This window comes from Theropithecus gelada, unplaced genomic scaffold, assembly GCF_003255815.1.
Source record: "Theropithecus gelada isolate Dixy unplaced genomic scaffold, Tgel_1.0 HiC_scaffold_15989, whole genome shotgun sequence".
Lineage (NCBI taxonomy): Eukaryota > Metazoa > Chordata > Mammalia > Primates > Cercopithecidae > Theropithecus > Theropithecus gelada.
In genome coordinates this window covers 835,381-862,074 of record NW_020257756.1, presented here as the reverse complement: position 1 = coordinate 862,074, position 26,694 = coordinate 835,381, and the positions used below count along the sequence as shown (strand labels likewise).

The window sequence follows — 26,694 nt, the reverse complement described above, 5'->3', positions numbered from 1 at the left end:
TTTTTAATAGCAAAATATTGGAACCACTTCAAAAGTCCATTGATAGAGTCTGTTTACATAAACTTTGGCGCAACTATGTGATGGCATCCCTTGAGGTTATAAACACACAAACAAAAAAAAGAACGAACATTCTGTGTAGTGATATAGAAAGAATTCCAATACATATCATTATATCAAAACAAAAAAACTACAAAACAGGATGTATACTTCACTACTATTGTATAATAAAGGAAGAAACCCAAAAACTAAATATTTCTATTTGCCTGGTTACTACTGAAAAAACTCTAGAAGGATTATTAGAAACAGTGCCGACAGAAGTGGGAGAAACTGGGTGCATGTAGGATGGACTAGGTATGGCATCGTGCTTCCTATATGCTGTCCCTCTACCTAAAATGTTTCCCTACTTCCCACCCCTCATCTCTACCTCTGCATCATCACACTCAGTCTGGCTGGCTTTATCTCATCCTTCAAGTCTCAGATCAAATAAGAATCACCCAGAAAGTTTTTCTTTGACCAGTTTTCTAGGTAACCACATACCCATCCCTACTCCTAAAAACACATTACATCTGCTTCATTTCTTTAGCACATTTATTGTATGTTGCATGCATATGTTTGTTTGCTATTTAAAACTATTCTTCCCCACTAGACAGAAATCTTTAAATAAGCAGAGACCTATCCCTGAATTTCCACTGCTGAATAGACTATCTGAGATCTAGGCACAAGTGGTAAGCAGTAAATATTTGTTAAACCATGAAAGCTATTATTTCCTACCTTTGCAAGCTCAGTTTATGTTAAGCAAAAGTAGGGCATAAATTTGAAAACTTAGGCTAGACCTAGAATATAAAGACTCTTGCTTGCAGGGATTTTTGTCAGAGGAGTCCACAAACTTCGGTGAGAAAAAAAATTACATCCTTATTGTCATTAACCTAATTATAATTAACCTAGAAACTACTTCATGAAAGAAATGCTAAATTTGAATGTAGGCTACAAATTCCAGTAAGGTTGTCAATAGAAAGCACAGACATTTTCATTACATGATGATGTCTGAATATCTAAAAATATTGTTTATGCTTATCAACACTTCAAAATTAAGGTAGTTATTACTCTGCCAATACATCTTATTATTTAAGGTGCTAATAAAATATACATAACTTTTTTGAATATCTTGACAACTATATTTCAATATAAATGTTTTGTTTTGTATTTTTGTTAATATTTTAGGTGCATTGAGATTCTGAGAAGGGTTCATTTGTGAATCATTGAAGAATTCAAATAAAAGTGGGAGCGGAAGAATTCAAATAAAAGTGGGAGCGGGGAGCAGAGTCAAAGCAATAACTTTGAAAGACTGAACAACTGTACAACTAAGGAAAGACTGGTGAAGGTAAATGTTTAGCTATCATGGTATGAAATAACAAGAACTTGCACTCTGTTGGAAAGAAGCCCTAAAATGGTCAATTTATATAGACAGATCCCTCTCTCGAGTCAGGTGAGGGTAAGTCATCCAAGGGAGGCATTTATAATATTAATAGCTAATTCCAATATACAGATCAGACATTATTCATTTATATATTCATCCATATACATATTTTACATAAATATATAATTCATTTCAACCTAATAATAATTATTTAAAGTAAATTATATTACTATCCCCACTTCACAGGTGAGACAAATGAGGAACAGAGAGGTTAAGTCACTTGTCCAAGGCTCATGCCAAGTAGGTGGCAGGATCAAGATGTGAACCCAAATACTCTGGCTTCACAATTCATGCCTTAACTGATTACACTGCACTCATTATCATGTGTCAATTTTGATAGACCCTATGAACTAGTCAACAAATATTTAATGGGCACCTACTATGTGCCAAGAACCGTTCTAGGGGCTAAAGACACAGAGGTGAATGTGACTAAATCCCTGCCTTCAAAGAATTTATACTCCTATGGAAAAAAGGCAGACAATAAATAAAAATACAATAGAATATGCAATAGGTGCAATAAAAAATAAGATAAGGAGAGGGAGAATAAAAGAGGGTGAGGCTGGGGAGGCACTTTAGGAGGGGACAGCAAGGCTGAGGCTAGAATAATCAGGAGGTAGCTGTGGAAAATTCTGGGAGGACATTCCACATAGACGGGAATATTCCAAACAGTGACTGAAAGGCCTAGAGATGAAAAAGTCTTAGCAGGTAAAGTGACAGAACAGTGAGGCTGCAGCTGTGCCAGCCAGGAGATACAGAGTAGCAGATGACGCCAGACAGGCAGAAGCCAGTTGCGCTAATTATGCTTGACAGAAAAAAGCACTCCTCACACCACAGAATCACAAAAATACATTTACCTACATTTAAAACTTTGCACTTTTCCACATGGAAAGGCATCTTTCTATGAAGACCCAATTCAGAAATGAATTACTGAATTACAGGAAGTATGATAAATGCAGTTTTAGTGAATGAGACTTCATTTCCATTTCTCAATTACAAATATCGTAATATAGGGATACTTTGAAATCATTGTTTTAAATTCCACTGCAAATAAAAAGCATATTTTATTTTATTTATCATTTATTTATTTATTTATTTATTTATTCATTTATTTTTGTTACCAAGGCTGGAGTGCAGGGGCATGATCTCGGCTCACTGCAACCTCCACCTTCCAGGCTCAAGCAATCCTCCCACCTCAGCCTCCCATAACTGGCGGATTTTTTTTTTTTTTTTTTGGTAGAGATGGGGTTTCACCATGTTGCCCAGGCTGGTCCCAAACTCCTGAGTTCAAGTGGTCCACCCACTTCAGCCTCCCAAAGTGCTGGGATAACAGGCGTGAGCCACCACACCCGGCCCTTACTTTTAAAAATTTTTAATTTTTGTGGGTACATAGTAGGTGTATACATTTATGGGGTACATGAGATATGGTGATACAGGCATACAATGTGAAAGAAGCACATCATGGGGAATGGGATATCCACCTCCTGAAGCATTTATCTTTTGATAAATGCTTTTCGAGTTACAAAACATCCAATTACATTATTTAAGTTATTTTAAAATATACAATTAAATTGTTATTGACTATAGTCTCCTGTTGTACTAGAAAATAGGTCTTACTCATTCTATTTTTTTATACCCATTAACCATCCCCACCTCTCCCCACCCCACCCACATTCTCACTATCCTTCCCAGCCTCTGAACTATCCCTTCTACTCTCTATGTCCATGAGTTCAACTGTTTTGGGTTTTAGATCCTACAAATAACATGCAGTGTACGTCTTTATGTGCCTGGCTTATTTCATTTAACATAATGATCTCCAATTCCATCCATGTTGTTAGAAATCACTGGATCTCATTCTCTATTATGGCTAAATAGTACTCCATTGAGTATATGTACCACATTTTCTTTATCCATTCGTCTGTTGATGGACACTTAGGCTGCTTCCAAATCTTGGCTATTGTGAACACTGCTGCAACAAACAGTGGGAGTACAGATATCTCTTCAATATGGTGATTTCCTTTCATTTGGGTGTATACCCAGCAGTGGGATTGCTGGATCATATGGTAGCTCTACTTTTAGTTTCCTGAGGACCCTCCAAACTGTTCTCCAGAGTGGTTGCACTAATTTACATTCCCACTACAATGTACAAGCATTCCCTTTTCTACACATTCTGACCAGCATTTGTTATTGCCTGTGTCTTGAATATAAGCCATTTTCACTGGGGTGAGATGATATCTCATTGTAGTTTTGATCTGCATTTCTCTGATGATCAATGATGTTAAGCATCTTTTCACATGCCTGTTTGCCATTTGTATGTCTTCCTTTAAGAAAGTCTGTTGAAATCTTTTGCCCAGTTTTTGATCAAATTATTCAATTTTTTTCCTGTAGAGTTGTTTGAACTCCTTATATATTCTGGTTATTACTCCTTTCTCAAATAAGTAGTTTGCAAATATTTTCTCCCACTCTGTGGATTGTCTCTTCACTTTGTTGACTGTATTCTTTGCTATGCAGAAGCTTTTTAACTTGATGTGATCTCGTATGTCCATTTTTGCTTTGGTTGCCTGTGCTTGCAGAGTATTGCTCAAAAAATTTTTGCCCAGCCCAATGTCCTGAACATTTTCCCTAGTGCTTTCTTGTAGTAGTTTAATAGTTTGAAGTAACATATATTTTAAATACTATTTTAACTGAACACTTAAAGTCATTTAAATGATTATGGCAATTATAGTCATAAAGTTCTCTTTCCACTGATATTTATTATTACATCGAAATCTCCTTAGAGGTAAGAACATCTTCACTATTTTCAGAATTCCAACATCTAAAACATTGCCTGAAACACAACAGGCACTCCATACACAGCTGCAGAAATGAACATTTTTGTAACAAACCTGGTGAAGTACCTGCTTTTTTCTCTTCCTATACCCTTGAGTAAGTAATTCTTTAATTTTTTTAACGAACATTCCTTTTTTTTTCTGAGATGGAGTCTCACTCTGTCGCACAGACTAGAGTGCAATGGCGTGATCTCGGTTCACTGCAACCTCCACCTCCTGGGTTCAAGCAATTCTCCTGCCTCAGCCTCCCGCGTAGCTGGGATTACAGGCGCCTGCCACCGTGCTAATTTTTGTATTTTTAGTAGAGACGGGGTTTCACCATCTTGAACTCCTGATCTCGTGATTCACCCGCCTAGGCCTCCCAAAATGCTGGGATTACAGGCGTGAGCCACCACGCACAGCCTTTAATAAACATTCTTAAGTTATGGTACTCTTGAGACATGTATGGGATATAGTTGTATGACGGTTTTCTTTAAATGCTGAAAAGTAAAATGTTTAGACACCCTTATATAGTCTGCTAATATGTTAGGATTACACATTTTTAAATAGTTCAAAAATTAATGAAATTCCATCAGACATACTGACTACAAAACACTGAAATTATAGTCTATAAAATAAAAGGCAAAGCTATAAATATTAAGAATTCTTATCTATTTCTTGGATACTTTTCTAGAGCCGATACCCTAACATATTTCACTCATTCTACCAGTGTCTATTTTCCAAAGATAACTGCAAATCATTTACTGTCAACAAACACCAATACTCTAGCATTCTCTGCCTTCCTAGAAAACTAATTTTACCCATACTTATGAGAAGTAACAAAGACACTGTTTTTGAAACCTGAGTACATGGATCCATGGAAAATCCCTTTCTGCCTTTTTTAAAAAGCATGCTGAAGAGGGGAAATGTGATACTATCTTGACAAAAGATACTAATAGACATGAGGCAGCTTGTTTACTCAACTAAATGTACCTACAAAGCCACTTTAAATACATCACACTATCTTCAAGCAATATGGAAAATACTTCTATTAATTATAGAATTTTTTTTTCTTTCTTTCTTTTTTTTGAGACCGAATCTTGCTCTGTTGCCAGGCTGGAGTGCAGTGGCACGATCTCAGCTCACTGCAACCTCCACCTCCCGGTTTCAAGTGATTCTCCTGCCTCAGCCTCCCAAGTAGCTGAGACTACAGGTAAGCACCACCATGCCTGGCTGATTTTTGTATTTTTAGTAGAGACAGGGTTTCACCATGTTGGCCAGGCTGGTCTCGATCTCCTGACCGCGTGATCTGCCCGCCTCGGCCTCCCAAAGTGCTGGAATTACAGGTGTGAGCCACGGCGCCTAGCCAACCACAGAATTTTTTAACCTCCTTTTGGCTCAAACTCTGGGAGGCAGGTACTATTATAATGTGCCAATAAAACTGCACATGGGTCCAGTCTGTGTTCCCATGTAAGAAGAAAATATAGTTCTATCCAGAAGCCATCAGTACCTCCTTTTAAGTTGTGCTAGAACACTCTAGGTTTTAAAAAATATTGCCTTTAAAACTTAAATGAAAGCTTGTATGTTTGAAAACAGTAAGTTAAAAAACATTGGCAAATATTTGTCCTCAAACTGAGGATAAATACTTATCCTTTTTACTTATTAATGAAAGACTTAGAAGCACTTTGCTCCCATCGACTTTTCTATAACTTACCCCATTTCAGTGGACCTTTTGTTCAAATAATTAAAATATTAGAGCTTTCCCTAAAGGCTCCTAAGGAAGCACTTTAAATTTTTTTTTTTTTTAACTTGGAATGAACCCAGCAAAGAATTAGCGGACTAAAAAAAACAGGTGGTTCATAGAACTGTATTTAGATCATGCCATATTTTTAGCAACATGCCTATCTGCAGATGGGCCCTGCAATTTGATTCATGATAAATGCCAATCAAATTCCCAACACTTTCTTTCAATGACTATTAAAAGCAGCAAAACTAGTTTTCAGTTGGGTAGGAGTTTCTTGATTACTTAGAGTAATGATCTTCTATTTGCCAAGCTGTTTTGATAGGCAATTAAGTGACTATATAACTGGCTCCAATTTATTCTCATAGGCCAAAATTATTTATGTTTAGAAGATTTTATATAATTTTTTCCCAAAATGTTCTTATTTCAGTATCATGGCATTCATCCATATATTTTTTTTCAAAATACATAGCAAATACATGTACTTTTGCTACAGCCAATAAGGTACTCTCAGATTTCATTAAAGGGTAATAACAAGTACAAAATACAAATCCTTTGAATTCCTTTCCCAAATCAATTATAGTTATCACATTAAACACTGTCAACTGGAGAACATTTGGAAATAAGGTACTGCTGAAGTGTTGACTAAAATACTTAGTTTTTCCATCTTCAATCATAAATCATATCATGAGAATCAGTATGATGATATATAAGAAGAAAGCCTAGGTATGAGTTCTGGGTTTGTGCTCATAGAATCTTAGGTAAGTTACTTTATATCTTTGACCTTCAGTTCCATTGTCTGTAAAACAAAATTGGAATAATTGTATGTACCCAATTTCCTAGGAAAGTTAATGTGTGTTTAAGTGATATTAATAATAGGAGCTCAATAATTGTTTTGAAATTGAATGCATTTTGAAGCAAGATGAAAAATTCTCCACTAAAAACACAAATGTTACAGCCACTCTTTTTACCACTGGCAGAGTATAAATGTTATATAATAAAAGACCACAAACATGAACTCTGAGATTAATTTTTATCTGGTGATAAGTAAAAATGTAAAAAGCTTTCTCTCTCTGACAGTTCCTCCTTATAACACCATTAATCATGCTTAGGAAATAGTGTATTATATACAAACACACAATGCATAAATGAATGAATCAATGATATGAAGAAAACATAAGAATTACCTTCAGATGCATAAAACAGAAAATTCATAGTAAGGGTTTTTTTTAAAAAAAAAAAAAAAAAAAAAAAAAAAGATTAGTTGTTGTTCTCTTCTCTAGAAGCATTATTTACCTTCCCCATTCTGAGACAATTCCAGATCTCTAGTATAAAAGTGAAACAATAAAAGGGAAATAAATACGTTGCTGGTACCTTACCTTTTTAAAACGGACTGGTTGGTCTCTTGCCAAGTCCTGGCCTATTCAAATCAAGAATATAAAACAAAGACTCTGGACTCATCTATGCAAGATTTATGTAGCCAAAAGACACAAGTTCAAGGAGTGTGTCCCAGCAGCCTTGATAACATAGAGTAAATTCTGTAATATTTCTCATTCTTGTGGGCACTGAGGTGTTATGAAGTCATATGAACTAATTAAAAAGGGGAGAGAATTGTCAAAGAAATGGCCTTGTTCTTGTGGGGTCTGCGTAGTGGCCCTCACATGGCTTCTCCCAAACTGTCTCCAAAATATCCATGAAAATATAAAATCAAAAATCATAACAATGAGAAATTTAAAATAAGAAATCATTAAAAACTATTTTGTAGGTCTATAGTGGAAAAATACTCATGATATATTGTCAAAATATTCTAAAGCAATATTACTTTAAAACAAACACAAAAATACATATAATATCTAGAGGGACATATGCCATACATGTGCCAGACCACCTGTAATATTTGCGGCATATATTTTCCTAGTTTATTTTTAAATTTTTTTACAATTATTTAGACATGGTACTCTTCAATTATTATTTGGGCAAATCTATTGATTTTTTTTTCATTTGTTATATCTGGTATTTTTCCCTACCTAAAAATTACAATATACTGTCATTTTCTTTTACTTTAGTAGAGTTGAAATTTTATTTGGTTTACCAATAAAGTGAGAATTCAAAATTTAGTTTTTCCCTATAAGTTCTTGGCATTAAAAGATTTAAAATAAATGCCTTTTAGGTTTTGGCAACTGTCACAGAAAACTAACTTGAAGCAATTATCAAAACTTGATCTGCTGTCAGAAGCCAACTAAGTTTTAAAGGGATTATACTGTCAAAGAAAACACTAGCCTGGACTGAAAAAGCTTTTGATGGAGTTCATTGTAAAATAACCTATAAATTTTCAGAATTACCGCAGCATTCTTGAAGCTCCCCCAAGACAACATCCCCCTGAGACCCCATTTTAGATGAGGCCATGGAGGAAGACGGACAAGACCGTTCCAGAAGGCAGAACCAAGGACCTGGGTAATTGAGGTCCAAGAATCCCAGCCAAAAACCAAGGGCTGGGCACTGTAGCTCATGCCTGTAATTCCAACACTTTGAGAGGCTGAGGCAGGAATGCTGCTTGAGGCCAGGAGTTCAAGACCAGTCTGGTCAACATAAGGAAACACTATCTCTACTAAAAATTAAAAACAAAACAAACAAACAGACAAAAAACTGGTCAGGTGTGGGGGCTTGTGCCTGTAGTTCCCAGCCACTTGGGAGGCTGAATCAGAAGTATTTGAACCCAACAGTTCAAGACTGCAGTAAATTATTATCATGCCAATGCACTCCATCCTGGGCAACAGAGCAAGGTCTTGTCTCAAAGAAAAAAAGAAAGAAAAGTAATCAAGGAGCTTCTCTCCTTCCAGAGTAGTGAGTCTCCACAACTCCTCTTCAGGAGTCAAAAACTGCTAAATATCAGTGATTATTAGGTGTCTCCTATTCTTCTTTCTGTAGCAAGTTGAGGTTAGGGTGGCAATCATGCTGGTCATGCTGTATACTTGGCTGGTAGCTGAAGATAATTTATCTTTTTAATTCATATTTTTCCAAGCTACGGAGAGCCACAACTTGACTTTATGGAGAAGACTGCATTATCCAGAGATCCTGGACATTTAGCCAGAGTCAGTGCCCCTGTGGGAACTTTGAGTTTTCTCCTTATAGACAAGAAAAGTATGTTTGATGTGTGATCTGTTTGGCAAACAGAAGGGCAGCCTGTAGTAAAGACTATTGGTGATCACCAATATGGGTGTTCCTTTCTTTCTCCTAGGAAAAATCAATGCCCCTCATTTTCCAGTCTTTTTACTTCTAGGTAGAACCAGGCAACTAGTTCTCCTCAATAGAATATACATAAATTTGGTTTGTGCCACCTTTGGGCTGAGAAAGTCAAGATCCAGTATACCTTCTCCACACTCTTACTATAGTTATAAATTATATAGCTCATAAACATATTTGTAATTAATAAACACAGTATTTTTCCAATAGAAAACACATAACTGTACCACCAAAACCTAAGAGTGGCTGTTAGATAATAAATGACTGATAAGTATTTGTTGACAAATTAACAATGTGTTTCTTCCTCTGCATATTAGTATGAGTTGGACAGCTTAAATATATTTCATATTAAACAGTAATTACAATAATTGCAACAGAAATAAAGCCACAAAAAACAAGGATGTGATGTGAGCTTAAATGAATGAACTAATAAATGGAACATGATTAACTTACATATCATCTGAAAAGATTTAGTCAATACAAAATTTCTCAAATATGCCCAAGCACTTTAACTAAAACTGGTAAAATAATTTTCCTGAATCAAATGATTGATGTAAAGATAAGCTAGCTAAATATTTGGCATATATAAATAAAAGTTAGCTGCTTATCTTACTCATAATACATGTATTGAGCAATTCCATATGTTATATTAGGTGCTAAAAGAAATATGACTATCATTTTCTACCTGCTAATTCTATAAATGAAATAGAAATGCAGAAAAATTAATTTAATATGCAATGAGAGTACATGTGCATAAAACGTCAACTGGTACAACAAGGAAGTCTGGGTCAATTTTGCCAAGAGAAGATCAGGGAAAAAGGAAGGCAGCTCAAAATGGATCAAGAAGGATCAGTAAGAGGTTGAGGGAAAAGACATTCTATACAGAAAGAAGAGCAAATACAAACTCAAGCAATTATGAAGATTAGAGTAAATCTGTGACAGAATCAAACAAGTGTCTCCAGAATAATTACCTTTCTTGCCACTTCTGTCATTGCCTTTTTTGGTTAACAGCCACAAGATTATTCAGTCATTTAAGCCAGAGTCATTTAAATCTTTCTGGTCTCCTTCACCAATGTTCCAAAATTCTAAGGGGTCTCCTGCAAGGCTGCTCCACTTCAGCACTACGGACAGCTTGACAATTCTTTGTTGCAGGAGGCTGTGCTGTGCATTGTGGGATGTTGCTGGCCTCTACCCATGCTCTGCCAGTAACATGCTCACCTCAATGGACCCACAGTTGCGACAACTAAAATTGTCTCCAGACAATGACAAATATCTTCTGAGGGACAAAACTGCTCCCAGTAAGGAAACACTGGTCTGCAGTAGCATATCTTCCATAGGTACCCACTCTTCTCCTTCCCCACTGCAACATTACTTTAAATAGCATCTCTTCCTTATCCACTGTAGGGTAGTAGACTACCACACTGGTCTTCCCAGTGACTCACTGCCTCCCCTGTACCCTGCACAATGTTGCATAAGAGGAGATGTGCCTCCTTACACATGGAACACACCTACCACATACTGTTCAAATCCTCATTCCTTTACAGTGCATTTCAGGACCTTAATAATCCCATTCCAACCTTGGCCTTAAACCCTCACTACCCAAACTACCCTGTTTTTCAGATGCACAGATCCACAGGAAGCCCTTGAATTTTCATATCCACATTTATTCATTCCTCAAAGTCCAGTTGAGAAGTCTTGCTCAGCACAAGTCTCACAACTCTCTTAATCACTCCTTCCTTGATTATTCCATTCCTCAAGGTTTACACAGCACTTTTTATGCTATCCACTTTAGCAAGGGCACCTTGAAATCCATCATAGTGTTTGCACCCTGGCCATAGCTCCCAAGGGCTTCTCCCTGTCAGTAACTGAGTATGGTAGGGATACCATGGCAGACCTGTTCTTGAGAGCCATGGACTCTTATTCTGGCCAAGTCTGGCTCAAGGATGGCTTTGCTCAACTTTGCTTGGACTGCCCAGCAGTCTAGAATGCTACTATCCAATATTCTCATCCCTTTTTTCCCTATGTAAGTCTCTCTCCAGCTTTCTCCTTAGTTTCTCTAACACAGACACTTCCCCTAAATAAACACTTATCTTTGCATCTGCCTCTTGAAAGACCTGGACTAACACACACTAGAATGTTAAAAGAACAGCATAGGAAATTTTCTATACTGCTGTTTGACTAGTATTGCAGTCAATACCAAAAGAGGTTCTTATTAGTTTCCCCAATAAGAAAAAATATGAATACAGAATGGCATGTGTAATAATCCATGGCTATATTAGTTCTGGGAAAATAGAAAGTTTGGAAATAAAAAAAACTAAAAATTTGCCAGAATACACAAAAAAAGAGTAAAAACACTATTGATGGTTTCTATATTTTTATTTCCTGTCTGAACAAGAAGTTACTCAATAATCAGTCATCAGGGAGGTAGTGCTTGACATGTTGCAGAATGGTTCATGTGAGAAACTTCAAAAGTACACACGGCCATGACAAGCTACTCCATGAGAATACTGTATAAGTCAGATGCAATGTCTGGTGTTATGACATCTGGAAACTGTTTCCTTCAACCAGAAAGACAGCATTGCCTCAAATCCCACCAAGAAATAGTGAAGTTAACTGTCTAGGCAGTTGAGTTAATTCCTGGGGACCTTGGGAAGACATGAACACCCTAGGTAATATGAGAAAAGGGCTACCAGAAGCACGAGGGATTGTCAGAAACAACCTGTGTAAAGTTTGTCCATTCTACCCTGAGAAGTATATGCCAGCTTATTAAATACTGATCTCTAAATACTTTGGCAAGATTATTTATCAACATTATGAGATGATAAATAACATGACCATAAAAAAGAAGTTTAGAGTTGAATATAGGGATATTAAGTCCTGGTAACTATACATGCTATGGTAGCCTATCAATGGATTAAAAACAGAGAGTTTGATTAGCCGTTACATTACTTATAGATAATTTTATGATTCCATTCCATTTTTATACCTTTTATAGATCTTGGAAATGTATAAATAAATCTCTATTCAGAAATGTTTGAATCATGGGATGAATAAATACTTATGCTTATGGGAAATAAAAATTATAGTGAAGAAAAGATGAGAAAAGCAAGAATTACATACATGTTAAACAAAGAAAATTTCTGCCAGACTCTTAGACTCTTCTGGTTCTTGGGCTCAAAACACTTAGGAAAAAAATTAAACAATACTGGTTATGGTTCAGAGAAAAACATAAATATCAAAACTTCTAAAAGTGGGTGAAATTTAACCATATAGAAATTAGGAGAAAGTATTAGTTCACATGTTTGGGGTTAATTCAACACTAGAAACTAAACCGAATCAATAAATACATTGGGGTGTCAACTTAACAAATGGTTGTACAGAGATATTTTGAAAATATTAATTTGATTTACTTTTCATTCTTTTTCTCTAAAAGTCACATTCTCCAGCCGCCACCAGAGAAGGGAAGGAGAGACTCTACCTCAGTTGGGAAGATGGAAGGCAGTAGGTCAATTAAATGAGATGTGAAAAGGAAACTCAGTAGATACTGGGGGGAAAAAAAGGGCAATGGAGGCAAAGAAAACAGATGGCAAGATGCATGCACATTAACTTCTCCACTGGGGGTTTAAAATCCCCGAAACAGAAGGCATATTGCATTGTTTAAAGGGACTGCCCAAAGAGGTGTTCCACGGTGCTGACTATGTGGGACTCAAGGAAGGAACCCTCTGAAAGGGTTCCCTATACACATCAAATTTAGAGGTGTAGAAGAGTTTGACAAAGAGAGGAACTGAATCCCTCTTGACTCTCAAATGCCATAGAGGACTCGAGGCCTTTAGAGGAGTCTGCAAGAATAGCAATAGCATCACCAAACCAGTTTACCTAGAGAAGGTGATGCAGCAAGACTTTGTATTTGAAGGCTGCACAATGAATTACTGAGACAAGAAATCAAATGGATATTACAGCCAGAATTCAGAGGGATATACAGCACTAGTGAGAGTCCAGAGGAGGATGAGTCAAGACCAGTGAGCTGCCACTGAGCAAGGAGGAAAAAGGCCATAAGTTCTCAGGCCCAGAAATCAGCTGCCGTTAATAGAAAAGTACAATGAAACTATAGCACAAAGAACATCACCAGTCACTTGAGGAACTGAAGGATGGTACAACTTCCTCACCCCTCTCCCAAACAATACAAAGACCTCATAACACGTTATGACCCTGTATATAGTCAGTTTCCATCAATGTTCAATGAACTCTTAAATCCACCAATATATAAAACAATATCCATTAGCAGAAAAAAAAATGAGATTGAATGCTCATTTCAATATATTCAGGAAAAGCATTTAATAAAATACAACATCCATTCATGATTAAAAGCAAAACTAAAGAAAAGCAAAAAGCAACTAGAAAAAGAATAGAACATCTCTAAATTAATAAGACTGGCTCTGAGAATCCTTCAGCAAACTTCAACCTTAATGTTTCATGGACTGAGAGACCAAAGCCAGATTATCAAGTACACAAGGTGACAAAGATAAATTAGGAAGCAAGTAGGAGCAGAGCCATCAGGTTAGCATTATTGAATTCCCAAGCTTTGTATCAACATTGATCTGCAAACAACTCAGCTGGTCCAGGCTTCAGATACTACAGTTTACCTAGATACAAAGACTAAAGGCTGATCTGAGACTAAAAAGAGGAATCTGGTATAATTACAAGTGAATTCTAAAATCTACCAGGTTCTACTGTTTCATGAAACTATTAATCCAAAGAAATTTAATCATAGAGTCAGGGTAGAAATAAATATATATAATCATAAATACATAGCTAATATCCATTTTAGTGCTAATACTAAAAAATGCAAAATTTTTAAAAAGTCAATAATCTCATCATTAATTTAGACTTACAATTGGTTATGATCACACTACTGAAAAAAATGGAGATATTGGTACCTCTAGTTATTTCCAATGTTACTAGAAAATTTCTTTCTCTATAATGATTGAAGTATGCAACTAAGCCTTATACAATACAGAGAAATTATGTAAAATAAAGCTGAGTTATGGAGATACGAAAAGAAATGTTTAAATGTTTCATCAACAACTTCTGATAATATCAATAAATTAATCAAAAGCAGAGTACATATATGGGATTATTGACTTGCCATCAAAAGTATGACTCCTATAGATGATTTTTCCTCTTCAAAAATTGAGTAAAAGGACATTCAGAACAAATCATTTTATTTGTTTGTAATTTCCAGTAATCCCTCAACTAAACTAAATAATTTTGTTCTGAATTTTTTATTATAAAATTAATATAACACAAATGATTGATTTCATTTTTGATTAATGAGTACATTGCTAAAGAAGATAAACATTGATTAACTTTCACATAATATATTGTATAATACATTAAATTATCCACATAAATGAGGAAATAAAAATCTTCACACTTAACATTATAAAAATATTAATATTAATTTTTAGATATGTTAATAAAATGAACTAGGTAATAAAACAAAAAAAGTATGATGATTACTTGGGCAACTGTATCCAAACTGACACAGGGACTAGAAAGTTATGACTCAAAAATCTTTAACTGCTTTCGGAATTCAAAAGGAGGATATTGATCATAAATATATGTACCTACTATGTACCCACAAAAATTAAAAATGTTTTACAAAGGATACTGAATAACCATTTAACTACATCAACATTATGAATCAAAATGAGCAGGAACAGCATTCCCAATAATGCCTTCCCATCTGGAATGCTTTTCCATGAGAAAACATATTGACCATGACAAATTTGTGGTAGCAAGTCTAGGATTTTCCAGACAAACTAAACATTAGTTTAGAAAGGTTTTAGAAAGGAGAATTTTTTTGTCCTTTGAAGTTTAGGTGGCTATGTGAGGTTTTAAAAAGGAGATTTTTTTTGTCCCTTGAAGTATAGGTGGCTATGTAAATATTAGAGTGTGATTCTGTCATTGTGATGTTGCAAGTATTTTACATGGAAGAAAAAAGGAAATGGTTCTAGCCATTTCATGTAAAAAACAACTCAAGATAAACACTTGAAAAAGAGCTCACATCCAGGAAGGCATCTTAAATCAATTAAGCCAAAGGAGTATTACATTTGAACTGCAGAGAAATGTTATCAGATTTTTATTTAATCAAAGAATAAACAGTGTTGATGTTCTAAAAATATCTTTGAAAACCTTTCCATAAGTATCTTTTGTAAAAGTGTGTATCTGCTAAACAAAAGCTAGATACTTAGGAACTGTAGAATCCTGTAACCAAATTCCTAATTCTTGTTTTTTCTTGAATATGTATTTGTCAGAGGAGTTACTGATGAAGTGAGCCTACATATGTTTTAAAACAACTGTCCTTACCCTGGGGTTCCATGAACTTGGTTGGAAAAAAGTTACATCTTTATTATCACTAACCTCTGATACTGCAGCATTTCTTTCAAGTATGATTGAAGGTGAAACCACAGACACTGTGGCTTTGTTACCAATAAAATGATACTTTTATATCACATTATGGTTAGTATAGCTATGTGTCAACTGATTACCACCACAAAAATATAATTGACATAACCAACAGATCTTTGTAGATACACTGTTTTCAAGTATGATGCATTTTGAACAGATTCAACCTCTTCCCTACTCTACTTCACAAGCCATCCCCATACCATCAGCAAAACGAACTTTTCCTATTCAGGCCTTGCCAGTGAGAGCCATTTCATTTTATGTATATTCATTCTCCTTTCCTTCTATCAAATTCCAGAAACAAACTTATTTAAGTAAATCCAGGGGATTCTGCCTCAATAGGACCACGAAAGTGTACATCTGAGTCAAACAGCCTGCCCTCCAGTTGGAAACCACACTCCACTTGTAACAGCGGTCCCACAGGCCACTCCCTGAGCACCACTCCAGCGTCTGACACTTTCAGGAGAGATGCTTGAAAGAGCATCTTTCATCAGCGTTGCAGAGGGTCGGTTTTGCCCAGCAGGCAGAGACCTGCTCATCCTGCCACGGAGAGCCTTCCGAAGGAGTTGCCTCTGGCTTGGTGTTAATCCTTCTGGTAGCTCAACCTGAACTCTAGGGTCATCAGCCACCAACTGGAAAACCCGAGGCCCCGTTCCCTGAATGTAGCCCTTGCCTGGATCCCAAGAAAATGCCAAGGGACCCGAGGACGCTTACCAGGCCTCCACATAAGCTTACGACGGCCTTGTAATCCTCCTGCGAGTTAACCTGGCCGCGGTAGAAGCAGTGGCGCAGGTCTGAGGGCCCTGCGTCGCTCTCCCAGGTCCCGCGTCCTGGGGCTCCCAAGTGCACTTCGGTGTAGCCGGCGGCCAGAAAGGATGCATCGGCGGTCAGGTTCAGCTGGAAGAGCTGTCCGTAGGCAGTGACGCGATAGTGGGTTCTGAACGGCATGGGTTCCAGCGCCTCGGAGCTGCGTTTCTGCCGGCTGAAGTGGTGGCTCTGAGGGAACACTTCTCCAAACTCATTGACCCGCTCGGGGATCACTACTTCGTAGGTGGTCAGGGTCCTCACCAGGGCTTCTGCAACCACAGCGACAGGACCAGTGAGCTCCCACGCGTTCCTCTTTGTCCAACTCTAAACTTCTTCCACCAAACGTCCCCGCTAAAGGTCCCAGGTCCCAGTACAGCCAGGGGCATGACAAATGCACACATGCTGATGCGCACGCACACACACACACACGTGCACTGGGGCTGTTACTGCTCTGCTTTCCCACACCCCCGACTTGCCCTACCCTCCCCAAGCAAAGACCCTACCACTAATGGCCCTAAGCAACCCACTTCCTTCCCCAGTACCTCCTAACCTCCCCGCAGCCGCCAACTCCTTCCCTCCGGGTGCACGCGCCCCCCTGCCCCTTGCGCCCCCGCCGCGTGGTCCCAGGAGTGCGATGCATCTCCGGCGCGCGCAATTCCTCGAAACCCGGCACAGTCGCGACCTCTCGGGTTGACTGGTCCGGGAGTCTCGGGAGCCCCAGCAGGGCCAGCGCTCCCCAACGGGCTGAGCCGCTCGTCCCCTCGACCCGCATGTCCCACTCGGGCCCCGCGCCCCCACTTCGCCGCTGAAGGCGTCTCGCGGTGACTTTACCTTGCCTGGGGTGGAAGTGAACTTCCCAAGACCTGGTGATGAGCGAGAGATGGCAGAGCAGCCCAGTCAGCCACTTGGCCACCCACATGGTTCCACCCAGGGGACCCCAATCGGGGAGGCCCACCAGAGCCGCCCGCCGCCGAGCGGGATTCCCTCGCGCTCAGATCCCTCTCCTCCCTCTCGCCCGCCGCTCTCCGCGCCGGCCGCCAATCTCCGCGCTTCAGCAGCTTAGGGAACAGTAGCGCGGGCCCTGAGCCGGCTGGTCTAGCCACACCGCCTGTCTCACTTGCTGAGCCGCTGTTTCATACCACTGCAGCCTCACACCCCTTCCTGCCCCCGCACCGCCCTCAGAAACTCTCTGCTCAGGTTCAGCTCGGCGCGGGGAAGCAACTCGACCTACCAGGAATGGTGCCAATATAGCCACCCCGGACCGGCAAGCGCCGGGGAGAGCCCGCCCCTATGGGCTGTTCCCGGCCAATCAACGGGAGGCGCGGCCCCGACTCGCCCTCCCCCGCGCAGCCCCTTCCCTTCTCCACCCAGCCGCAAGGAGAGTGCGGTCCCCTCCTGCTGCCCCAGCTGGCGCTCAACTTGCTGAGTAGCCCCAAGGCCCGGCTGGGCACCAACTCGGGACCTATGAAACCCAGCGAGATGCGAGCACCGGCGTACGTGAAAGTTGCCTAGGGTTTTGAGCTCTTAGATGAAATAAGCATCAGATAGAAAGTTTCTGTTTTTTATGTTTCACGGTACTTTTAGGCTTCCCAAACAAAATAAAATAAGCTACAGCGGAAGTTCTTGTAGGCAGAGGATGCTACCAATGAAGCTCAGTGACCGGTCCTCACTTGCATGGGCCCCTGTGTGTGCTGGGAGTTGCTGGGAGTTGATGAGTGCCATAGGTGCGGCGAGGAAGCCGAGTTTGCATACAAGCACTTCTGGTAATTGCCGAAATAAATTCAAGAAAAGGATCTGAGTCTCCAAAGTTTTAGTAACTTACTGTGGTTTTTTTTTTTCTTTCTTTTTTCTAATATTTGTATTTATACTTAATTTTGTATCAAGAGCCCTCCAAAATTATATAAACGTCAAGACCCACAAAACTTGGATCTGCCCTGCCTGCGAGAGTTTTTGCTGTTAGTTCCACAGTATTCATATACCCTTTGTTTATAACATACAAATAACCCCATGTATTCACAACTATCCTCCTCAACAATTACTGTGGCTCTGAATCCAGTTGTCCCCAGGTGTCTGTTAAATTGAGTGGTAGCCGAAATCAATTATTTTAGTACGATTTCTCATTTCTCAAATCCACCTGTTTGATTTGCTGGTTACATAATTACTTTTCTCTATACCCAGTATGAAAGCAAAGCGGGAGGGAGTAGTCAGATTGTCTTGAAATCCAACCAGGGGAGAGAAAGAATATGAGAAAAAAAGTAAAGGAGTATGTGAGTAAATCTTCACACATACAATGGAAAACACTTTTAATTTAGTACCTCCTCTGAGCTCTCAACAATGAAAATGCTGCACTCTTTGAATTGACCGCTGATGGCATGCCTCTGCACTTTTATATCATACACTTGGTCATCTGTTGTTCACCACAAATGTGGAACAATCTTGTTCAATGAAAGAGGGTTTAATCTTACATCTCCCAAGGAAATCACCCAGCTTGGTGATAGTAATTCTTTCATAATCATTCCCCTTCTTTTGTACTCTTTTCTCACAAAGTGACATCTCATTCACCGAAGAATTAGACTTCTGATGGGATGTTTTTCCTAAGCTAAACATACTATTATTCTCAACAAAACAAAAATGGACTTTACTCACACCTGTCTATTTAGTGGTTACCTTCAGTACATTATAATTGAGTCATTTTAATTACATGGCAGCTCTGAATGTGTCTTCACATTAGGAGCCATACCTTCTCTCCTAGAAATACCAGAAAATAGAACTGCACCTGTTTAATTGGCGATCTCATTGCTGACTACAGGGAAAATTTGATATTTCATTTCCATCACTGAATTTTGTAACTCAGGGCAGTATTTACAATCAAGCATTTGATTTTCAGCTTGCTCTAAGAATGGGGCGAGGGATTTTTTTTTTTTTTTTTTTTTTTTTTTTTTTTTTTTTTTTTTTTTTTTGAGACAGAGTCTTGCTCTGTCGCCCAGGCTGGAGGGCAGTGGCATGATTTCGGCTCACTGCAACTTCCACCACCTCCTGGGTTTAAGCAATTCTCCTGTCTCAGCCTCCCGAGTAGCTGGGACTACAGGCACTCACCACCACGCCTGGCTAATTTTTGTATCTTTAATAGAGACAAGGTTTCACCATATTGGTCAGGCTGGTCTCAAACCCTCCTCAACCTCCCAAAGTGCTGGGATTACAGACGAGAGCCATCGTGCCCGGCACCATTTTTTAAATAAATGAAAATGTATGTGGGATGTGTATTCTACATCATTATTATCTTTGCAATGTTCAGTAAAAAGTATTGTTTTCCTCACTTCATAGAAGATAGACGCTACACTGTCATACAGTATCTAAGCTGGATTTCTACTAATCCTTTCTGACTGCAAATGCTTTTTTGTTATACTGAGCTATAAATGTTATGATGTTCACATTATCTCTCTTATTTCTTCCTACTCTGCTAATGAAAATGTCATGAATAAGCTAATCTATGCCATTTAATTCAACCTATTTCCTCACATTGATAATTAGAACTATCACTTATGGAATTCTTTGAAATGTATGAAATTTGAAACCAGAGATTTGGGTCTAACTTGATGCTAATCCAGAGTGAATTATGTAATCTCTCTGAGCTTCATGGAGGTAATAGGTAAGTTAAATGGTAAGTCAGAGGAATTCCATAAGTGGTACCTTATCCCAGTGCTTTGAGAGGCAGAGGTAGGAAAATCATGTAGGCCAGGAGCTTGAGACCAGCTTGGGCAACACAGTGCGACCTCTGTTTCTAAAAAAAAAAAAAAAAATTAATCAGGCATAGGGCACTTGCTTGTTGAACTAGCTACTGGGGAGACTGAGAGACTGAGGCAGAAGGATCATTCCTGAGCCCACGAGCTCAAGGTTACAGTAGCTATCATCACACTACCACTCCAGTCTGGTCAACAGAGTGAGACCCTATCTCTAAAAATAATAATATAATATAATAATTAATAAAATGTAGTTTGGTTTATAATTGAGACATTAATCATTATAAACAGAAGCCATGCAACCAGTTTTTGGCACAATGTGGAGAAAATATATTCTCACTGTATTTAGGGGTTAATAGACCTTGTTTTATAATCCTAATTCTACTGTAAGCAGCTGTATAATGTTGAACAATTTACCTAATGTAAGCCTACTTTTTCTACTTTATCTCAGTTCTAAAATAAAGTTAATAATAATAATCTCATGCAATTGTTAAGATGATTAAAAGGGACAATACGGGTAACATTCTTGACATAATACTGAACAAACTATGTTCTCAATGCATATTCATGCTGATTATGGAATATTGAATGTTCATACTAAAAGGAACAACTCTTTGAATATATACTGCTTTTCTAATATTAATAGGTAGGAATTAGGGTGGTCAACTTCATGATTTACCTGAGACTGGGAAACTTCCTAAGATGCAAGATTTTCAGTGCTGAAATCTGAGAAGTCTTTTGAAAACTAGGATTAGTTGGCCACTGAAGTCCAAGGTTTCTCAAGCAAGGCCCTATTGACTTTTGGGGTTGGATAATTCTTTGTTATTGGAGGCTATGCTGTGTTTTGTAGTATGTTTAGCAGTATCCCTGGCCTCCACCCACTAGGTGCCAGTAGTACCCCACCCCTGTTGTACAACCAAAAATATTTCCAGATATTGCCAAATCTCCCTCGAGGGCAAAATTGGCCCCAGTTGAAAACCTCTGCTCTAGTACAGGAAGAAAACAGAGAAATAGTAAATGCAAAGTGGGTTTTGTAGAAGACTCCACAGACAATGCTTCATTTGTAATTATAAATAGCCAATTGCTTAGTAGAAATTCTTCATATATTCTAATGGGTATGAAAACTATCCAGCAGTGTAATTAAAGCAGTGCAAGCTGTGGTCATTTTGTTAATAATTTTAAAACATTGTCATTGTTTCCAGGAATGCAGAGAAAAATCAAACTCTTCTACCCAGCCACTTATTACACTCTGTATTAATTGCATATTTACTTACCTGTATTTAATACTAAATTATGTGTCATATGTATCACCAGCACCAAGTTCTGTTCCCCCTATGAAATAGAAATAAATTAAATATTCATTAAATGAATAAATACAAATAATAAAATGTATATAACCTAGGGACAGTTGGGCATACTATCAGCCAATCTTATCATCTCTGTCTTTTAACTGAAATATTTATACCATTTACATTTAATGTAATAATTTATATAGTTACATTCAAGTCTATCATCTTGTTATTTGTTTTCTATCTGTACTATCATTATTCATTCCTTTTTTCTTCATTATCTGTCTCCTTTTGGGTTAAATTAATATGTTTTTTATTCTATTTAATCTCCTTTACTACTCCACTCCTTGTTTTGTTATATAAGTGATTACTTCAGGATTTATAGTATATATATTTAGCTTATCTCTATCTTCAAGTAATAGTATACCAATTCAATTTCTTTCTTCCAATCTTTTTAATTTTTACTTTTTCATGAATTATAAATCCCATATTGCATTGTTGCAATTTTTATTTGTTTTAAACAGTTGCTTTCATCTAACATCAATTTTCTTTTCCCTGAAAAGCTTTCTTTAGCATTTCTTATAGTGTAAGGATGCTGATAATGAATTCTCTCATCTTTTGTATGTCTTAAAAAGTATTGATTTCATCTTTATTTTCTAAGCCTATTTTTTTCTGGGTATGGAATTCTATGCTGAAAGCTGTGGGTTTCCTTTTAGTAGTTTGAAGACATCGATTAATTGTCTTCTTGCTTCTTTCTAGATTTTTTCTGACAAAAAAATATGTCATGAATGAAAAATCTGTTATATTCATCTTCTGCAATAGGGTATCTTTTTGTTGTGAACCCTTTTAAGATTTTTCTGTCACTAGTTTTGTGCAAATTGATTACAATAAGGCTTGATGTGATTTTCTTCATGCTTCCTGTGCTTGGAGTTCATTGAGTTTTTTGGGAACTGTGGGTTCCCAAATTTATTTTCATCAAATTTGCATAATTTGAAGTTATTTTTTCAAAACTTCTTCTTTTTTAAAGAGAATTTCTGCATACCTTTAATCCTGTGTTCTCTAATGTCCACATATAACATATATAACTATAGTACAACTATTATTATTTAGGTTTTTTTTTATTTCCATAGTTCATTGTGGAACAGGTGGTGTTTTGTTACATGAATAAGTTCTTTAGTGGTGGTTTGTGAGATTTTGGTGCACCCATCACCCAAGCAGTATACACTGCACCCTATTGTAGTATTTTATCCCTCAACAATTTCCCCCCTTTTCTCCCTGAGTCCCCAACGTCCATTTTCTCATTCTTATACCTTTGCATCCTCATAGCTTAGCTCCCACTTATGAGTGAGAACATATGATGTTTGGTTTTCCATTCCTGAGTTACTTCACTTAGGATAATAGTCTCCAAATTCGTCCAGGTCGCTGTAAATGTCATTAATTCATTTTTTATAGCTGAGTAGTATTCATCATATGTGTATGCCACAGTTTCTTTATCAACTCATTGATTGATGGGCATTTGGATTGGTTTCATGTTTTTGCAATTATGAATTGTGCTGCTATAAACATATGCGTGCAAGTATCTTTTTCATATAATGAGTTCTTTTCCTCTGGGTAGATACACAGTAGTGGAATTGCTGGATCAAATGGTAGTTCTACTTTTAGATCTTTAAGGAATCTCCACACTGTTTTCCATAGTGGTTGTACTAGTTTACATTCCCACCAGCACTGTAGAAGTGTTCCCTGTTTACCACATCCATATCAACATCTATTATTTTTTAATTTTTTGATTATGGTCATTCTTGCAGGAATAAGGTGGTATCACATTGTGGTTTTCATTTGCATTTCCCTGATTATTAGTGATATCGAGCATTTTTTATATGTTTATTGGCCATTTGTATATCTTCTTTTGAGAATTGTCTATTCATGTCCTTCGCCCACTTTTCGGTAGGATTGTTTGGTTTTTTATTGCTGATTTGTTCTAGTTCATTGTAGATCCTGGATATTAGTCCTTTGTCAGATGTATAGATTGTGAAGATTTTCTCCCACTCTGTGGGTTGTCTGTTTACTCTGCTGACTGTTCCTTTTGCCATGCAAAAGCTCTTTAGTTTAATTAAGTCCCAGCTATTTATTTTTGTTTTTATTGCATTTGCTTTGGGGTTCTTGGTCATGAAATCCTTGCCTAAGCCAATGTCTAGAAGGGTTTTTCTAACGTTGTTTTCTAGAATTTTTATAGTTTCAGGTTTTAGATTTAAGTCCTTAATCCATCTTGAGTTGATTTTTGTATAAGGTGAGTGATAAAGATCCAGTTTCATTCTCTTACATGTGGCTAGCCAATTATCCCAGCACCATTTGTTGACAAGGGTGTCCTTTCCCCCACTTTATTTTTGTTTACTTTGTTGAATATCAGTTGGCTGTAAGTATTTGGGTTTATTTCTGAACTCTCTATCCTGTTCCATTGGTCTATGTGCCTATGTTTATGCCAGTACCATGCTGTTTTGGTGACTATGGCCTTATAGTATAGTTTGAAATCAGGTAATGTGATGCCTCCATATTTGTTCTTTTTGCTTAGTCTTGCTTTGGCTATGCTGGCTCTTTTTTGGTTCCGTATGAATTTTAGAATGGTTTTTTCTAATTCTGTGAAGAATGATGGTGGTATTTTGATGGGAATTGCATTGAATTTGTAGATCACTTTTGGCAGTGTGATCATTTTCACAATATTGATTCGACCCATCCATGAGTATGGGATGTGTTTCTATTTGTTTGTGTCATATATGATTTCTTCCAGCAATGTTTTGTAGTTTTGTATTTAAGTTTTTTTTTTCCAGCTATTGTAAATAGGGTTGAGTTCTTGCTTTGATTCTCAGCTTGATCACTTTTGGCATATAGAAGGGGTACTGATTCATGTACATTAATTTTGTATCTGGAAACTTTGCTTAATTCTTTTATCAGTTCTAGGAGCTTTCTGGAAGAATCTTTAGGGTCAAAACTTTTTCTGTTTCCTCTCTCTCTTTTCTTTCAAGGACTCCAGTTAAACGTATATCAGCTTGCATGAAGTCCCACAACTCTCTGAAGCTCTATTTACTTTTTTAAATTACCTTTCTTTTTGTGTTTCATTTTTGATAATTTTATTTCCATATCTTCAAGTTTACTAATCTTTTCTTCTGCCTTCTCTATTCTGCCATTAATCCTATTTAATGTACCTTCCATTTCACATACTGTCATTTATATCTCTAGAACTTTAACTTGAATCCTATTTTGTATCTTACATACCTCTACTTAACTTTTTGAACATATGAAATGCAGTTATAATTCATTTGATGTCCATTCTAACATAAGGGTCAGTGCTCAGTGAATTTAGGTGAACTGATTTTTCCCTTATTATTGGTCATATTTTCCTACTTCCTGGATGCCTGATGATTGTTTTATTGGATGTCATACACAGTTAATTTTGCATTTTGGGGTGCTGGATATTTTTGAATTACTATAATTATTCTTGAACTTTGCTCTGGATGCAGTTAAGTTGCTTGGAAACAAGTCGTCTCTGGTCTTACTTTTAACATTTGTTAAGCAAGAGTAAAGCAGAGCTCAGTCTAGGGCTAATTATCTTCTACTACTAAGGCAAGACCCTCTTTGTACTCTATCCAATACCCATGGATACAAAAGGCTTCCCATTGTAGTTAGCAAAAACAGACTGTTCCTGGCTTTGTAAGAGCCAGAGGCACTGTTACCTCTAATTCTTCTGGGTGATTCTTTCCCTGTTCTTCCACAGTTTCTTCACATGCATGTGCACTATTTTTTAAGATGGTAAAACTTCATATAGATGAAATATAAAGAAATTAATTTAAAAGATTAATATTATTATATATACCAGAATAGTTCACTTTCACCTCCTGGAACTGTTTTGTTTTTTGTTTTTTTTTTAAGAAGAGGGATAACTCCCAGATCACATAACAGTTACTATAAACAAATGAGGTAGAAGTCATATGGAGAAGTAAACTATCCAGAGAGGAGCAAGGAGACTTAGCAGAGGCAGATGTCAAGTTACGCCAGAAAAAAAAAAGAAAAGAAAAGAAAAATGTGTTTGTTGAAGGTGAGTGTTAACCTTGTTTTGTGAAAGCTATATTCCGTCTGTGGAATATCAGAGATTGAGCACACGAGCACGCTGCCAGCAGAAGTCCTCTTGGACCAAATTTTGTCCAGAAAAGCAGAGGAAGTGAGCTATGCAAATAATAACAAAGAGGAGCCAGAGCTGGAAGAAACAATCTGTCTCTGTAACAGCAGAGAACTACAGAGGCTAGAAGGCTAGTGCAAGAAAATCCAGTTAATTCAAGGATGTTTTATTTTATTTTATAAATTATTTTATTTGTTCCATGATGATTTAGAGGGACTATCTTCAAACCAGTATAAATGTTTCATAAATAGTATCTGACTGTTTTCTAACCAATTAATTTGTTGCACAATAAGCCACCTCACATCTTTCAGCAAGAAATACATTAAATTTAAATAGTAAAGACATTACACAATGAATTAAGACACAATTAAAATTTGCTTTAAATGTTTTTTCAGGGAAGGAGGACACCACACTTTTACTCAATGAAGAGAAACATTTTTACAGTCCGGAGGTATTTTTGTACCGCCCATTATGCCATGAATTCATAGGGAATATGAATAATTCATAGGGAACCATTAATCAAGGGAATGGGTTCCAGCAGCTCAGGCTCCTTTCCATTGGTTCCCACAAAGCGTGCTTCTCTGAATGGAGCAGGCTGGTGCTTCAGTTGAACCCAGGTACTTTTTTCCTTGGCTTCCTCCTTTTTCTGATCATTTTCCTTCACGCATTTTGGGAAGCTATCTCAGCTCTTAGAGTGCTTAATGTATTCAATATGCACATTCATTCTCTTGGCACGAATCTTGCCCTTGACTTGTTTGTTCACAACAATGCCAACAGCATGCTGCGTGACATTGTAGACTCTTCCAGTTTTGCCACGGTAACCCTTGTGGGGCATTCCTTTTTGAACAGTATCCATTCTGTTGATGTCGACAATATCACCTTTCTTATAGATTCGCATATATGTGGCCAAAGGAACAACTCCATGTTTTCTAAAAGGCCTAGAGAATGTGTATC

The 26,694-nt window shown here is 37.5% G+C and overlaps 1 protein-coding gene across 1 annotated transcript in view; it reads right to left on the bottom strand.

The window, feature by feature from the left end:
* The window catches only part of LOC112617288 (A disintegrin and metalloproteinase with thrombospondin motifs 20-like), a 204,921-nt gene extending 187,462 nt beyond the window's left edge, over positions 1 to 17,459 (bottom strand). The window contains exons 1-2 of the mRNA XM_025374034.1: positions 17,372 to 17,459; positions 16,448 to 16,809 (exon numbers count right to left, since the gene is read on the bottom strand). Coding sequence (XP_025229819.1) covers positions 16,448 to 16,809; positions 17,372 to 17,459 — 450 coding nt within the window. The remainder of the gene's footprint in view (positions 1 to 16,447; positions 16,810 to 17,371) is intronic.
* Between the last annotated feature and the right edge of the window lie 9,235 nt (positions 17,460 to 26,694).